Below are 17,943 nucleotides of genomic sequence, written 5' to 3' on the forward strand. Positions count from 1 at the left end.
CAGGCGAGGCCGACGTCCCTTGGTAGAGTTAAACGCTATGCAGCCCCGAAGACGGGCGTGAATTCTGCATGGCTCCCCAGCAAATGGGAAGGCGCATATCAAATGGTCGAGACGAGTCTGCGAAGCTGACACCATCCCACCATCTGATGATCCATCGTGTTAGTCGTCTGTGAAAAGCATGGGGATTCTGTATCCGAAAGCTACTAGTAAATAGCCAGCCAGCCAGCCAGTCAGAATGGTGTGTCTCGTTAGACGATAGTGAAGGGGGAGGGGAGACGAAAAAAGTCGTCTAGTCATCATCCATCCATCTTGAACGAACAGGTGGGCAAGTGGGAAACCAAAAGGAACCAAAAAAAAAAAAAAAAAAAAAAAAAGAGGCGTCCGGGCTCGGTCACGGGGGCGGTAGGAAAGCCGAATGGAAGGAAGGGCATGCGCTGGCACCCAAGACACTCACGATGGATCGTGGGCGATTCTCAATCTGGTGGGACGACCGGCCGAAGGGTGGTGGTGCTGGCGTGATGAGGGCGTCCCTTGCCCGCGTGAGGTTCCTCTCGCCTCCGGTCCCCCTTTCCCGTCGGGGTTTGTGGCAGCGGGACATTGGACCCCAGGACCCTGATTTTCTGCGAGCCGGCGCAAGAATAGCAGCGGAAAGGGTGGTTGCGAGGGACTGGGGGGGATTGGGTAGTGTAGTCTGAAATTAGTGCAATGGTGGTGGGAGAGGAACCACATCCTATCCAAACCACGGAGCGACGTCCGAAGGCAGACATCCTCGTGTCCCCGGCTAGCAGCTTTAGCACGTCCGCCGAAGGAGCCAGCTGTGTGTTCTCTTCCATGTTTTTTTTCTCCGTGGTCGAGCCGCGTTGCAGGAATGGCACATGAACGACAAGCAAGACACAAGGACGATAACGTCCAAGCTAAGTCCGGTGGGGATGAGGATTCCCAGCCCATGGAAAGAAGATTTCCATGGGGAATAATGGGAGGAAAACTGGCCATGTTCGTGTCGGTGAAGGGGGAAAACAAGGCGGGAGACTCAACAGCGCGGGTTGGATGCAATGCGTTAGGATGGGATGAGATTGGCATGGAGGGGAGGGGGAGGGGGGTCTTCTTCCGCGGCAAGCAGGAAGCAATACTCCGTCCGGGAGAAACCCACCGGGCAGGTGTGGCAGAAGAGGACGTGAAGCAGGAGAGACAGATGGACAGACAGAAAGATGGACATGGAGAATGGAACAGCAGCAAAGTGGGATGGGATGGGATGGGACGGCATGCGATGCGTAGATGGATGCCCGGGCAGAAGCCAAAGCCGATGGAATGGAAACGGCAACGGCAAGGACAACGGCAACGGGGGGAGGAGCAGCGATTCGAAAGGGAGGAGACGGGGGCAGGATGGGAAAGATGGTGAGAAATGCGAAAGATGCGGAATGTAACATGGGAGAATTCAGATGCGACAGTCTTTTGACAAGCTTGGGATACTTTGGAAGGTGATCAGCAGCAGCACATTGGCTTCCGCAAAGTCCCTGAAGCACACTACGGGACTTCGGAGGAGCCCCGACGACAGCCACCGGAGGCGCGAGTCCCTTCGCCCTTGGACTTGCCCCTCATCAGCATCTATCTGTACCTTCTCCTCATCCGATACTTGTTTTTCTGCGCGCATTCCCACTAGCGCCTCCGGTACTCGAAACTTGGGAGATCGCGGCAAGGAACATGAGAATTGTGCGGTGTGCGTGTACTTGGTTGGACTCGATCCAAAATCCAGGTCAGGTCAGGTCAGGTCAGGTCTCCTCGGGAGAGACACGGCAAGACATTCAAGACAAGACAAGACCACCAAGATCGCTCACCCACTTGCGCGCCTTGGAAGGAAAGCCAATGCAATTTCCCGGAACACCAGGCATAGCAGGAACTGGCTCCGACGCCCGACTCATTCAGGCCCATTCCACCACACTTTTAGCATTTTCCTATCCTGAACTGGAGCGCGCCTGGTCCTATGCTCAATAGTAATAGCGTGCTTCACTAAGGGGATCCGTCTTGCCCGTTCATGTCGTTACCTGTCAACGCCTCCTTGCTAATGGCACTCCTCGAACTTCACGACGGGTAGATGGATGCATTGTTTTAGTCGGGGGGCACTAAGGGTGCGGAACCAAGACCCAGCGTGCCAACAAATCCCGTGATGAAGCTCCGAGAGGAACAAAAAAAAAAACCTGGAAACTTGACGCCTCCAGCTGCCAGCTTTCCAGCTCCATCCCCAAGCTCGGGCTCGGGGGTTCACCTGGGAAGGAAGAATGTTCACCGTCCAGCGGCGGCGGCGGCCGCGTCTCCCCAAGTTTCAAGTGTGCCTGATTGTTGTCGTCCGGTCTTGACGGCAGCCGCGCTGGTCTGCGAAACAAGTTGTGGCAACCCTGGCTGGCGTATATGCGTACCAAGAGAAGTACACTACCTATGTGCTTATGCATGTTCCATTGCCCGATGTTGTTCTCCAATTGCGCGTACTTTGCACCCCGGAAGACAAAACCAAAACCAAAAAAAAGGTTGTCTTGGATGGGCGGCGGCGGCGGCGGTGATCCGGCATGAACCCTCGCAATACAACGTGGATGTGCTGCTCAAATGTCCCAAGTTGATGGTAACGGGCAGAAAAAAGCAGGTTGAAAGGCAGAATGTGTCAAGGTCAGTTGGTTTCCAGCGTGCGTTACCGCCTCACGGCCCAGGTACACGACTCGAACAGAGTTGATGGAATAGTTCTAGGCCCTCGATGAACATGATGCCGCGAATCGCGTCACCCCCGGCCCCGCCTCTCTCTCGAAGAAGCTCTCCAGTGCACGCGGCACAGCGCAGCGCAGCACAGCAAAAGAAGCAGAGAGTCGGAGACGCGCAAGTTGTGGCCCGTAAAGTAGAGTTTTGGCGAGTTTGCGCAGTGCGATTCGGCCGGGAGCCCCAGCCCAAGACGTCAGCTGAATTGATGACGGGTACCTGACCGTTCGTAATGCTCGACTACGTCATTCCCGAAAGTAAGCCCGGCAACAGGGGGCGGCGAGTTTGGGGGCAGAAAAAGGCAGAAGACGAGGCTCTGAGCAGCTGTTAGTTGGTAGCTGTCGAGGGCTTGCATTTCATTGCTGTCTGTCGTCGTCTTGTTCCAACGGCCGCCTCTTTTGAAACGATCACCATCCGCTGCGATGGAGAGGCGAGAGAGGCAAACGAAACTAGCAATGTGCGTGCCCCGAACCCCATATGTCCTGGACTCGGTAAAGGAAGTGAATGGCTCGGCTGGTGGTCGCCTGTATTAGGTATGTCGACAGAGGTGCTGCTGATCGCGCTCCCTTGGAGGTACTCCTGGGAAGGTACTCAGTATGGCGGGCGGCCAGTGCTCCCACACTGGACGGATGGGAGGGCGCGATTGGCTGGGGGCTTGTGTCGAAAAGGGGTCCAGACTGGTCGACATTGAGATGATGATGCTAGATTTCTAATGGACATGGGCTGTATGACGTCGACTGAATGCGGACCCACACGCCAGATAGAGTCCGGGCAGGTACAGCCAAAGTATCCATCGTTGCAGTGCTCTTTGCAACGACACTGGAGACGCCCGTTCACAGCGCTGTTCGTTCTGAATGCAAAACACGGCGCAATTAAATGTGAGGAGACTTAGATGCTGGCAAATAAGTGTGGTGCAAGCAAGCAAGCAAGCAAGTAACCAAGCAATATAGCACATGGCCAGGTAATTCTTGGTGCGTGTGGGCGGCGCGGTGTGGTGTGTTCTGCCCTGGACCCTACCTTGCCAGCTTACCGATCTTAGTCTCACGCGCGCCGCCTCCAACAAATCCATCGTCTGCCTGTCCCTGCGCTGCCTTGCTTTTGGAGTGCTAGGTTCCTGCAAGTCCGTTTGGCAGCTGCCCGCCGTCGATTGGCGTCTGCACGAGTGGTCTGGCGGTTCATTGGGGATCCTTTACTTGCTTTTGGCGCGAATCTCACGATCTCAACGGGCCACTCCGTCGCCAACGCGCCGTCTTCGTCACGACGCCTCTAATAAACTTTTAGTAGACAATCCATCTGTTCAAAAACCGACTTACCTAGGTGTGCTCGGAAACAGTGGTAAAAATACAGAGAGAAGAAAAGGTACACCGGCGCGACTTGGTCGCGACAATCGATGGGTCCAGATGCCCAGCTTTGCGCCATGCTTTACCTCCTGGGACGCACAACCGAAAGAGCAGCCACTCAGAGGGTGCGAAGCTGACCCGGTCAAAGGAGGCGCCCCCATTCTATGACGACGTGGACGGGACGACGCCCTGTGTAAATCTGGCAGCAGCCGGACAGTGTGTGGCTGGCTGAGGTAATCATTTGAGACTAACAAGTGGCGGCAGGTGCACACACAGTCAGCACTTAGTTCAGCACGGTATTCACTGCTTGTTTTCCACCCCCTAGCCTCAGGTATTGAACAGGTCTGAGGTCAGGGTCTCCACAAACTAACCCCAAGGCGCCGATCATTCCTGTCCGGGACGATACACGACCTCATCGGACATGACACCCTCTTTTTTTGCCCTTTCCTCTCTCCACCCGCGGTTTCTCTCTCGCCGCGCTGAATGTGCCTCTTTCGCCTCTGTTCTCTGTTCTGTGTGGTCTTTCCGCCGCAGTTCAGTCGGTTTCTCAGGGCTCAGGGCATGGAACTCTGTGACTGGCATTGGACCAGAGCTACCACGGCAACAGGTACCATGCCTCGCCTCACACCCTCTCATGTCTCTGGTTAGTATCGACCTTGGGTACCTGCCTATCCAGAGTGTAGAGCGCGTATTCAGCGAGAGCTGTGGGAGACCTTTGGCAGAGCTTGTTCAACCACCTGCGTTTCTCCCACCACACCCTCTCATACCTTAGCAACCCGGGAGGAACAGATTAGAACATCATATTTTGTTGCCGTTGTTTTAACTGGTGAGAACAACCAAACCATCAACGGCCAGAACTGTCCACCATCCCATACATAGGTAGTAGGGAGAGAAGAAAAAAAAGAAACCACAACGATAAACGATTCCAAAAACAGAACCACGCCAACCCATCGTGAGAAAGAGAGCCCCGGCTGGCGACACCACAACCACACCTGCCTTTTTTTTTTTTTTTTTTTTTTTTTTTTTTTTTTTTTCCTTCCTCGTGCCTCCCCTCTCCCCTCCGTCTTTGCGCCCACCCCCAAGGATCCTTCCCTCCCTGTCTGTCGCCAGGGCCCCCCTCCCCTTCTTGTTCCTTCCCTAGCTCTACTACGCAGTAGTGTTTTTCCCAGCAGGAAGGACCCTTTTTTTTCTGCTCAACCTGTGCTGTCCGCCTTGCCTGCCACCACACCCCCCAGACACGCAGACAGCACCTACTGCGTACTCAACCAGGCCCTCCTTTTCCCTCGTGTCTGTCTTGGTTGCTTGTTCTTCCATTTCCCCACTGCGCCTTCTGGCCTGGTTTGCCTTGGCCACTTGCCCACTGTCAGGTTCCAAACCCAAGTAGCAGCCGTTGAATTGGCCTCTGCGCTGAACCAGATCCTGAACCTTACCTTCCATTGACATTGAATTGCGCGCTCAATCTCGCAGTGAGGAGGAGTCTCTGTCTCTTGGTTTCCCATACAACTGGATCTCGGGACGCCGAACGCCACCACCCTGTCCCGGCCTGGTCCTGTCCCCGTCCGTCGCTGTCCTCGACACTCCTTGTCAGCTCAGCCCAGCCGCGGTCAAAAGTCACATTCATCCTGGGACCCCCATCCCGTGTCCCCAGTGAGCAAGCATCTCTTGCTCTCTCTTCAGTCTCTGGTGGTGTCTGTCTGTCTGCTCCGTCTACCTACCCTCTTGCGAATACTGCGGTGGGAGGAGTCAGTCACTCAGTCGGCCTCTGCTCTGTTCAACTACTGCCTTTCTGCTGCTTATTATTATTATTATCTACCTACTACCTTCCCTACCCTACCATACCTACCTTACCTCTTGCCCTCGCTCACTCACTCCTCCCTCTACCGTACCGGGTTCAGATCGCCACTTGTGCCGTCACGTCAGAACCTCCCCCCCCGCAACCTTCTTTCCTCCCTAAAAGACCCCCCCACTGCCTTCCCTCCTTCCTTTTGTTGAAAGAGAAGAGCCTCCTCCGCACACCCTCCCTCCCTTTCCCTTCCCAATCCCTCCGATCTATCTGAACCCTATCCTTCCTCTACACTACCAACTTACCGTCCCGCCCAAACGCCATACCGCAATGGCGCTATAATTGATTCAAGGCCTAATCACTTGGCCGCCGTCGGAAGCATCTCCCTCTGCGCATCCGTGGCTCACATCAAAGCACCTTCCGTCCCCCCTCGACAACCTGCCTTCCTATCCTACTGTACCCTGATTCCAAACGTCACCTCCTTCAACCACACTAACCATGCTCGACAAGAGGAGCACTGACGGGACAACATCCGTCCACTACACCATGAAGACCCCCCATTCCGCGAGCAGGCCGTCGCCTGGCCTACGCCAGACACATAGCCACTCCCACTCACAATCAAAGCTCTCCGTCTCAGCAGCCGCCAAGAGCCCAAAGCCAACGACACCAGCTGCTTCTCCTAGAATGCCATACTCCGTTGGCCAGACTCTCCCTCCTCAAACGCTGTCACCAGCACGACCTGCCGAGCCCAGAGCTGCGAGTCCCAACTACTTCGGCCTCGTCGTCGACCAATCTGCTGACCCCAGAGACTCCTCTGTGATGCCACGAGACAACTGGAGCTCCCCGACGTCATCCGTCAAGTCTTTCGCCGCCGCCCTGCCCAAGCAGGTCCCCATCGATGCTAACCCCGACTATGAGGCCTTCAAGCGCCAGGCCGACTTGAACCGCGGCAAGGGCTTCAGTCTGTCCTCTTCTCACTTCCCGCAAGCACCGCCGAACCCTACGACCCTCCGCCCTCGCCCGCCAAGATGGAATACCCACGCAAGCGACACGGCTTCCGACTTTTCGATCCCGCGGGCGAGCAAGGAGAGGCCCACTGGGCGGATGGATGTCGAGCAGGAGAACGGCCCCGATTCGGCCTACGTCTCGGCGGACTCGAAGCGCAACTCTGAGGCGTCGATAAACCCGCCTCCAATGATGCTGAACCTGAACTTGCCGAGATTCGAGTCACCCAGGCCGACTGATTCGCCCTCGCCTTTTGAGCGTAGAACGACACTGTCAAAAGCTGATGATCGCCACCCGAGAATGTCCATGTCCGAGAACAAGGTTGATCCGCCATCACCACGTGGCACAGCGGCGAAGCATCCAAGAGCCGAGACTCTGCCGCCGACTATAGAGTCTGGCCCGTCACTGATCTCGCCTGCGCAATTAAAGGGCCTGATCGAGGCCGGCGGTTCTGATACGGAGCTTCTGCTTTTGGATCTTAGAGTCTCTCAGCAATACGCCAACGCGCGTATCGAGGGCGCTCTCAACCTCTGCATTCCGACGACGCTTTTGAAGCGGGCCACCTTCAACTTGACCAAGCTGCAACAGACTTTCCAGAACTCTACCAATGAAGAGCGGTTCTCAAAGTGGAAAGATACCAAGAACCTGGTTGTGTATGATGCTCACTCGGCGGAAAAGCGTGATGCTGTGTCATGCATGAACATGATCAAGAAGTTCACCAACGAGGGGTACACGGGCGGCTCATACATCCTGCGCGGCGGATTTAAAGCATTCGCAGATGAGTATCCCGACCTTGTGGATGAGGGGTATGGACCTCAGGGCGACAGTGTCTCTCCATCAACGGCCAATCAAGGGGGAAACCGGCCCGGCATTGCGCCCGTCATTGGAGGCGTGATGCTACCCATGGCCAGCAACAACCCCAACCCTTTCTTCTCGAATATCCGCCAGAACATGGATCTCGCCGATGGTGTGGGCCAACTGGACATCGCTCGGCCGAGTGGCCTGGAGTCACCCACTTTGCCTCGATGGCTCCGAGATGCCTCAAAGCCTAACGACCACGGCAAGCAAGTTTCGAATAAGTTCTTGAGCATTGAGAAGGAGGAGCAGTCGCGGATGAAGGCAGCATACTCCATGTTTGGCGGGGACCAGAAGGACAAGAAAGTACCCCAGCTTTGCGGTATTGAGAAGGGCGGCAAGAACCGCTACAAGGACATTCTGCCGTTCGAGCATGCGCGGGTGAAACTCCAAGGCCGCCCCGAAGGAGCGTGCGATTATGTCAACGCCAGCCACATCAAAGCGTCGAGGAGTAACAAGAGGTACATTGCGACCCAAGGCCCGCTGCCGGCAACATTCGATGTAAGTATTCAGCCCTTACAAAATTACCGAGTTGGAAGCTAATTTTCACAGGACTTCTGGTCAGTCATCTGGGAGCAGGATGTGCGCGTTATTGTCATGTTGACCGCCGAATCGGAAGGCGGTCAACTCAAATGCCATCCCTACTGGCAAGGCCGGGACTTTGGCCTGCTCAAATTGAAGCTTCTCTCGGAAAAGAAGGTGTCCCTTGACATTGACAAGCACCGCAACAATCAAGGCTCGGCGGCGCCTTCAGCTGCGGCTGCCGCGGCGGCTGCGGAAGCTGGTCGTCGACGTGCTAACACCACGATGACCGGTCTTGCCGCTGCTGCATCACCCGCGCCGCCTCAAGGCGAGACTCCTCATGTCATTGTTCGCAAGTTTGTTCTGTCCCACGCAGCACACCCCTTCGCGCCGATGCGTGAGATCACCCACCTTCACTACCCATCCTGGCCCGATTTCGGCGCCCTGGCACAGCCCTCCCACCTCCTCGGACTCGTCAGGCTGGCGAACTCAATGCAGAGCTCCGCCAAGCCTGTCGACACTGTGGCTGCTGTCAGAGCTTCACCAGAGCCCGAGTCTGCGGACGAGCCAGAGATGAACTCGAGGTCCAGGCCAATGCTTGTTCACTGCTCCGCAGGTTGCGGACGAACGGGAACTTTCTGTACTGTGGACAGTGTTATCGACATGCTGAAGCGACAGCGACACGCCAAATCAAACTCGAGGCCGGTTAGAAAGAGAGACTCGGATGGTGACATCAAGATGAGCGGGCAGTCTGAGGAGGTGTCTCCGCGCGAAAAGACGTTCGACTTCAACCCCAGCAGTCGCCGATCCAGTGCTGAGGGGCGCCGTGGATCCCCTGACATCACCCCGTTGGACACTGCTTGGTTGAATGAGGATGGCGACACGATGGATTTGATCCAGAAGACCGTTGAGGATTTTCGACAACAGCGACTCAGCATGGTGCAAAGCTTGCGGCAGTATGTTCTTTGCTACGAAACTATTGTCGAGTATGTGTGGAGACTGCACGAAGAGACGAAAGGGGGGCGGGCTCGAAGTGGAAGTTTACAACTGAGGAGCGACAATTAATGATGACCCGACTAGAGTAAATGGTCGGGGAAACGATTGGACTCGTGCGGAATCGTAATGCGATACCCCTGGATGGCGGAAGGTGCCAGCATCAGCGAGTAATGGGAGCATCTTTTGCATTTTGATTTTCTTCACGGCAACAGGCAACACGGACATAATAGCTCGGGGATCGGGCTGAGGGCATGAGGAACGGCGTTGGGGCATTCGAACCGCATCCCGTATGATACATGGGTTTATTGTGTGCCTACCTACATTGGCATCGGCATGTTTGGATCAGGCTGCGGTCGGTCCTTGAACTTTGTATACTAGAGGCGTTGACCGAATATGAGCATAGAGCGGACGGCGCACGCAGCTGCCCTCTTGAACTGACGAACTTATGTTGCATCCATGAATCTCGGCGCTACTGATGTGTGACGTGAGCTGTGCCAGTGATGCGGTTGTGCCAGATCACCAGCCGCTTGAGTTTTCATGCGACAAGTGAGCGGTTTGTACGTTGGATGTTACTGGAGCGGCGATATCTTGAATGACCTTGTATTGAGAGGCACAAGCATCTCGAAGATTTCAGGTCCTTATGCTCGGCGTGGCTACCTTTCTTCGCCGACGTCCCTCGTCTGTTGACGATATGGATATCTCCAGTCGAATAATCTCCCACGGACGCTCGCCTGTGCGAGCGAATTGCAAATGCCCACCGACGTAAGGAAGCTCGCGGTAAAACACTCATGGAAGAAATGATGGGAGTTGGTGGATATTTGGAATGCGAGAGTACACCGAGCGAACATCTCTGTCTCCTGGGGTTGAAGGTTCAGGATGTTGGCGTGGATTATATACGATTGAATGAGCAGGCAGATAGCTTTATAAGGAGATGCCTAGCGTGTTTGGAAGCCAACGAGACAATTTTGATCCATTCTCCGTTGCATTAGAACTGACGTCTTCTGGCTTTTGGCGACGGCGGGCTTCCGGGAGGATCACGAGGCTGACTGATATGGGGGTTCTCGAGTTCCTGAGTGGAACCTTTTTTAGGTATCCATCATCTCTCCTAGGTGATGTGGCTGAATAAAGAAGAGATGATGATTACCTGGAACTGGGCACTCGCTTTTGAGACGGGAGTATCGGGGCCTTGGGCAGCTAGACTGCCTTCCTATCCGATGTATCGGTCAGAGATAACTTGATGAGATACGAAGCTTTCATTTTGCATTGGAAGTTTTTTAATGCTGGACTGTCGCCTTATAAACCAGTGTGTGAGAGCATCGTATCCGCAAAAGTCGATATGAGATGACCTCCGAGCTCGGCCAGAGATTGCCGTCGTAAAGGTTGGATACGCCCATTGCGATGATTATATAAAGATCGGCTCATCCGGTGCTGACATGGGATCGGCAAATCCTATCTATCGAAGTCCGCCCCGGTAAGTCGTTAGGGATTCAATGCTTGAGGTAGAAACGGCATCATCCATCGCGAATACGTCTGAGACTCGCCTCGAACTGACCGATCCCGAGTCTCCAAACAACCTGCGCATTGCTGGCGTCCTTCATTTATTTTGGTCGCTGTCTTATTCAGTTGCTAGTGCTTCTGTGGATCATATTGGTGTTAGGAGGAAGACAATTAACGGAGCAGGCTTAACAAGAGTCTGATGAGTGCTCCCTGCGTCAGCACGGCTGCCACATGCTGGAAGATGTGAATCTCTCAACTTACAAATTTGTGGTTCCTCGGTGATATCCGACCAAGGTGTGCTTTATATAGGACCGACTCACTGGTTTATGCCACATGCGCACCTCGTCTTCGGGCTTCTGTGTACTTGTCCCCCGTGGGCGTCTCAATCCTTTCGATCTCAGTGGCATAGCATCGGGGCCGCCCGTACGTGATAGAATTCACGACACGGATTTCGCCGTTTCTGAAGTCGGCATATTAGCTATGGAACTTGCAAACACTATTCGATTGTGTAAATCATTTGGGTGTCGGAGTACGAGAGATTTCTGTTTGATGGAAGTTTTGGTCCATATCGAAGATTTGATTCGCTTGCTTGTGTGAAATAGCTAATTAGTGACTCGACAGGGACTCTTTGTAGAGTATTCCACTTTCGTAACTTCAAGAGATGAAAGTGATGAGAAATACAGAGGCATGCGAAAGAAACCACTATTAGGCATGGCTAGCTCCGGCTTCAACATCTCACCTCGAGACTATGCCGAAGCCAGCTTAGCATCGCACACTTGGCTGATCGTCTGAAGCCCAGGCTGAATCTTGTCCCAGGAGTCGATCTTGGGGGCTCAGAATTACGAGTTAAGTAAGACCGAGATTCGAAGTTTCGTTGCGTGAAATGATACGCGGGTGGTTTCTCGTCCTCAACTATCGGACGCGCGCAGTGAACCCTCGTCAATGTAAAAAGAGCCAGACGTCGAGAAAGGTCATGGGGCAGGCAGTGTGAGCGTTCCGACATTTTACCAACAACACGCGTCCCATGATTCTGTTCTCAGCAACGCTCCTCCTGATATTCCGGCCTCAACTGAGTGTCCCGTTTTCCCTTCCTAGCATTGCCTAAGCCTCGACTGGAGGACCCTCGATAGACTGGAATCTGGTGGTTCATGTCTTTACTATGAATGCTCTATAGCTCCTTTTCCCGTATTTCACCGAACCTGAGCTATTGGCAACAGTCTGGGATACTTGCAGGGGCTCACGGCCAGCTATGATACTGGGATCACAACTCGAGGGAATAGTCAAACTCGAAACTAATAAAACACCCGTAGGGACATGTACTTGAGTTTCATCCATGGCGAGTCTCTGCTACAATAGATATTCTGATAGCATTGGGAAAAGGGCCTTTTTAAAAATCCAACAGCTTGTGCTATCTATCTCACGCTTGTGCTACCCTCGAAGGTAGAGAGGCTGAGTGGAGTGTCGCAAAAGCAGTGATCCTTATACGCAGTACTCATTTTCGCAGCAAGATTGACCGAGCAACAATCAGCAGCAGGTGGTGGTATCAGCGCTGTCAACATTTTCAAGACTTCATAGTATGTTTGCTGTGAGGAGCAAGGGAGTGATGGGAACTGCGGGGCGAGGAGTTGCTGCTGTGCAAGACAATTGATACTAAGAAATAGCATTGGCATTGTGTCCGAAATAGCAGAGACCTTCAGAGTGACAGAAGTTTGGAGCTTCGTAGGCTGTGCCGTTCTGGTAACAGAAAATGAGGAGGCTGGTGTCTTACTCCCATGGATGGCCTCTCCGACGCTATCTTTTGTCTCTGAACGCCATCGTTGAGTCGTGTGAAACATTGATAAAGATGGCGAATCCTACGGCCATGCAAAGGATGATCGGCAAGCCGAGCTTCAATACCGTGCTTGATAAACATGTTGCCAAGGATGCGATAGCTCACGAGGGGTTGTAGTTCAAGCCACCGAGCCGAAGACCACATGGCACCGGTTTATACCAGTCCTTGGTTAGGACGGTCTCACGCAGGATGATCATGTCCTCGGAGTAGTGCCGAGTCTAGCGACAAGGCTGGCTCCCGAGTACGATGCGATACTGGTGCTATAAGTATGGGTGTCGCTAAGAGCGCCAAACCGTTGGAACTACGGCACACGAAGTGTTGGTAGTAGTGGTGGTTATCGGAGTCGCTGCGACGGACCGGACGGCCGTGGGGTTTCTGGAAGAGGGGCAAGGTTCGTCGGACCGCGCCACAGCCGCTTGGGAGTGCCCGTGAGGTGGCGGCCGGTGGTCGTCGACCACGGGGCCGGGCCTTCCACGTGACTCGAGTCGTATTATCGGCGTCCTATGACGCCAGCGCCTTTCCTAAAGCGGACTGGCTCACGATCTTGCACCCTAGAGTAAGTTAACCTGAGGTAAACTAGAATTCAGAATCCTGCGATGCGACGAGACGCGACATTGCGTGCAATGCGGACAGCACGGCTACTCAGCTCCTGAAAGTTTTCGGGGATGTGGAGAGAAGGCACGTCATTTGTGATCAGAAGGCCAAGGGGACGAGTATCAGCCCCTTTGCAATGTCACATGGGAGACCAGGGATAAGCAAGCCCCCGGTTGTTCCGCCCATGCCTCGAATGGAACAAAATGCTCACTCACCTCAACACAAGACCGGGACGTCTCCTTCACAGGGGACGGAGATGGTGGGACACGAGAGGCACTTGCTTCGCCAAAGATGGAAGGGCCGCTAGAGCCGTCTGGTGGATAGCGCAATGTTTGTCATACCTGCAGATCCTGTGCAATTCAATGCCGCCATTCACAATCCAGTGGAGCGGCAAGGAAGGTGAGGTGTGCTCGGTCAGCAGGCAGAGCAGCGGAATGGAGAGCATACTCTACAGTGGGCAAATGCGACTGGAAGCTTCCGTCATTCCAGCGCCGTGGGTTCGTCCCTTTTGGCTAGCAGCACCTCAGACTTTTCCTCATTGGCGCGGTGTGTTGGGTAGGTACCTAGGTATCCGTAGGAGGTCATTCTGCCGCTGCTGCACCTTCCACTAAGGTACTGGGTAGGATAGGTAGGCACGCACTACCAGCCCGCCCTGCCGAGTGAGCCCGGCCCAGCACCCTCAAGCCAGCCCAGTCCAAACGAAGCCCAGCCGCCCCAAAAAAAAGTTCGAAACTTGATTGACGGTGTTTGGTCGCCCTTGCTGAATGAAGGCTGATACTGGCCCTGCTGCACCTGCAACCCACACCCAACGCATCCGCCCGCACCAAGCACCCGCACCCGCACTTGCACCTGCACCTGCACCTGCACCAGCTCCAGCCATGATTTACCACCCTCCGACCTGAACCATCTCGATTTCCCATCCCACGGTCTGTCGACCAAGACACCACATCCCCCAACCTTTTTTTTTTGGTTTCGCTCGTATACCTCGTCTGTATTCTTCGAGTTCTGCCTGTAGAGCGTTCCTCTTATTCAGCGCATTTCGCCGTTGTTATCGACTCTGGTCGCACACTCGCTCCTCCCCTCAATACAGGCTTCAATCAATCAATCACCTTTTTACCGTATTGGGCCAACGCCTCGCCTTCCACCGTGACTACCACCACCACCGACAGAAACACTGCTCGACAGTTTCCCTCAGCCAGCAAGCCGATATCACTAGACTTGTCCAGTTTCAAGCAACTCCTTCTTGCTCTTCGACGCCCTCGACGTTACATACCCCCTTAGACATTGTTTATCGTCTACCCCCGCGACTGCGACACAACAACCGCTCGAACCCCATACCATCGAAGCCAGGCACGCCGTCAGCATGCGTCGCCCTTCGGCAGACCTCACCGACCCATCGTACAATCTGGAGGAATCAGTCGGCTCTCCCTCGTCAGATTTCGACGCCGCAGATGTCGACCTCTCTATGCCACCAAACTCTGACGAGGAGGTAGAAGATGGCGATGGCCGCATCTTCACCCCGCCTCCACACATCGCCGCCCGCTTCTACCGACCGTCGCACACTCGTCGCAAGGACTCAGCTGCCTCCTCCCGCCGCAACTCCATCTCCTCTGCCCATTCCCGCTGCTCCTCCACCCAGACCTTCACCCGTCTTGGGGCTCCACAGAGCAAGCATGTCGCACAGCACCTCCGGCGCACGTCCTTCCTGGAAGACCGAAAAGCGCGCCTCGCCGACCGAGCTGCCCATGCGGAGAAGGTTCGCCTGAGAGCCGCCATGGCCAAGGCCACCCACCGCGATACCTCAGTGTCTGAGGAGCGCGCCATCGCTGCCCAGCAGGCGCGGGAGCGCAACCTGGCAGAGATCGTGGCATCTTGCGCTGAAGAGGTCAAGAGGGCCAAGGCTGTCGCCGAAACTATGAAGGAGAAGAGGGAGCGCGAGCTGGTCAAGCTCCGCGTCCAGATGGAGGAGCGCTTGGCCGAAGCGGAGCGGAGGAGGGAGGAGCTGAAAAACAGAACCGCTGCGACCAAGAGAGTTCGCGGTCAGAGCCTGGTATCTCGGAGACCGACCGAGACCCTCCCGCAAGTCGCCGAGAAAGAGACTCCGGCGTTGACCGAGGCTGCTGCTGCGTCAAGGCTGCAGTGGTGGTACAGGAGCCACATCAGGAAGAAGGCTGTGGCTGCCTTTTCCGAGTTGGGCCTCACCATCGACGGCGTGCGGGACACGTCCTTCGATCAGGTCCTCGAGCTGCTGGCCCAGGAGAAAGTTGTTGTTGGAACTGCTCGCATCCTTCGCATCTGTGGTTTGCAGGAGGGTGACCCGGGATCGGTTGACGAAATGGCGGCCGTGAGGACCTTCCTCAGCGCCTTTCTCATCCTAGGCCATCCCACTCAGGTCCTTAGCAACAAGGACGGCACGGGGGAACCGGAACAGGTTGGATTGCTGCAGCCTCAACCGATACCCCGTGATGACCTGGCTAATCCCCAGTTGCAGGACCTCGTGACCAAAGCCCGAGACCTCCTCATTTCCTTCGAGAACATCCTGTCACGCTTGACAGCTGCCAACAACTACACGCCTCCGCCTAGCCTGCGGAGTGCTCTGCCCGAGATCTACGCCACTTTTGCCAACGCGTTCCTCTCTTGGAAGTCGCGCGACTCGGAGTCGCTTGTGCAAGTCATGCTGATGCAGTTCGTGGAGCTAGACCAGATTTTGCAGACAGTTCAGGAGAGCACGGATGTTGCGGCTGCTGATCAGTACCGGGAAAGTATCAAGAGCAATCAGATTCAGCTGATTGTCCGAATCAAGAAGCTGGCCGGTCAAGAGAAGGGCAAAAAGATGATTGCCGATGCTGTTCGCAAAGCACGAAAGGCGCGAGCAGCCAAGAAGCCTACTGGCGACATGAAGCCTCGCGTGGCCGAGAACGCACCAGGAGAAGCTTCCGCTACAGCAGAAAGCCTTGTGTCCCCGGTGTCGCAGACGTTAACGCCGCCGCCAACTCCTGCCAAGGGCCATGTTAAGCCACAGCCTATCGAGATGAAGCCTGGGCTGAGCGGCCTGCTTCCAGACAACCGAATTGTGGTTCATGAGCTTGCCATCAACCGTGAATATCGCATCCCTGCCACCGAGTTCCGGGAACACCGGACTTTACAGCAGGTTCCTCTGTTTGCTGGCATGCGATACAACATGGAACAGAATAATCTGGACGGCAGCTTCGAAATCTTCATCATTATGATGAGGTACTTCAAGGACAACCTGCAGAGGCTTGTGAAGCCCGGCGCCTACATGCATAATACCATAGGCGAGATACTCGATGTTGAGGTCGCCGAGCGCCAGTTCCAGATGGGCAGCTTTTCTTATGAGAAGTTCTTTGCCTCCATGGCATCTCTCCTGCCGAAGCTGTGTGCTCCTTTCCGCGACGAGGAGGCAAAGGATCTGGTCAACAATAAACTTCATCAAGGAACCTTGGTCGACCGCGTTGAAGCGTTGACGGAGTTTGTGGACTTGATGCTTTGCGATTATGTCAACTATATCTTCTCCACGGCAGCACCGCAACTCATCGAGTCTGCCCCAGAATATGAGAAGAAGAGGTTCGGGTCTGCTTTAGAGAACGGCGAGCATGGCTTGGAGACAGCGGAGGCAGCGTGGCGTGCGGCTCGTTCGAAGGTTCTGGCCGAGGTTCGCAAGCGTGACCCTGAGGGCATCAACCACCCGAAATCTCGACCGACGGATGACAAGTTTTACGCCCAGATGCTTGTAGACGCATTCACCCAGCCAGCGCCAATCCCCAAGGACAAGGTCCCTGAGATGCTGCTCCTAGACTACAAGCGGATGACGCGGCTTTCGCTTGCCTCGCAGCGGATCGTTACCACCGGCGCCATCTTGCTGCAGTGCAAGAACCTTCTGAAGCGAGATGTGCGCGCGCCATGGAAAACGGAGGCCACGCGAATCATGACAGTTCTGGAATCAGACCACGAAAAGATCGAATCCACAGTGCAGGGCGTGATGGCGGCTCTTGAGGGCGGCAGGTCCATGCCAGCAGCAACCAAGACGCATCTCAAAGCGCTGGTCACTAAGGTGGTCAACGCCAGCCAGGACTCCATCAGGAAGGGAGTCGAGCCCACAGAGCCAGTGCTTCGTCTCCTGCTTGCTCGCCTCCGTGGCCACCTCAACACGAGATTGGCAGCAGGGTCAGCCAAGGAGAAGGTGAATGCGGCTACGACCGCGCAGGAGAAATTGGCCGGGCTGGGGTTGGCCGAATTTGCAGTACAAGTCCGAGAAATGCTCGACGAGATATCCAAGGTCGGGGCCGTGGATAAGGCGGCTCATGGTTCCTGGTGGAACGAAGTAGCAGCCAAGGTCGCTGCTGAGACTGAGACAGCCCTCGGATCTTCTTCCTAAGATTGCAATGAGGGGATGGAACATACGCATGGTACGATATATGGGTAGAGGAGGACGCATTCTTCAAGACTCTTCTTGATGACATGATGATGTACTTATTTGGCTCGACTGGGACCGGCGTTACAGGATGAGGATCGGTTGATTTCGACATTTTCCACAAGCATGGGACGAAGCATTTGGGTTGAAGAGCGCAGTCATTGTCGGGAAGGAACTATTCTTACGGGGGGGGTTGCACGTCGGAAGACGATGTGCTTGGGAAGCGTTCACTAGAGCTTATCGGGCCAGCGTAGTCTTGGTACACAGAGATGGCCAGAATGGAGCATTATCATGATCATACACACATCATCATCCTCGTGATTACTCAAACGTTTGACTAATTATG

At 54.9% G+C, this 17,943-nt stretch overlaps 2 protein-coding genes across 2 annotated transcripts; both read left to right on the forward strand.

Annotated features, from left to right (window-relative positions):
* Window positions 1-6,363: 6,363 nt before the first annotated feature.
* On the forward strand, window positions 6,364-9,312 carry COL26b_006937 (uncharacterized protein; the record flags this gene model as incomplete). Its single annotated transcript, XM_053179747.1, has 2 exons — window positions 6,364-8,226; window positions 8,278-9,312. 2 exons carry the CDS (start codon window positions 6,364-6,366, stop codon window positions 9,310-9,312), a joined length of 2,898 nt encoding a protein of 965 aa, XP_053036247.1.
* Window positions 9,313-14,528: 5,216 nt separating this feature from the next.
* On the forward strand, window positions 14,529-17,561 carry COL26b_006938 (uncharacterized protein; the record flags this gene model as incomplete). Its single annotated transcript, XM_053179748.1, has 1 exon — window positions 14,529-17,561. The coding sequence occupies one exon, from the start codon at window positions 14,529-14,531 to the stop codon at window positions 17,559-17,561; it is 3,033 nt and encodes a 1,010-aa protein (XP_053036248.1).
* Window positions 17,562-17,943: the final 382 nt, after the last annotated feature.

The sequence above is a fragment of the Colletotrichum chrysophilum genome (genome assembly GCF_026319265.1).
Source record: "Colletotrichum chrysophilum strain AFK26 chromosome Unknown scaffold_54, whole genome shotgun sequence".
Classification (NCBI taxonomy): domain Eukaryota; kingdom Fungi; phylum Ascomycota; class Sordariomycetes; order Glomerellales; family Glomerellaceae; genus Colletotrichum; species Colletotrichum chrysophilum.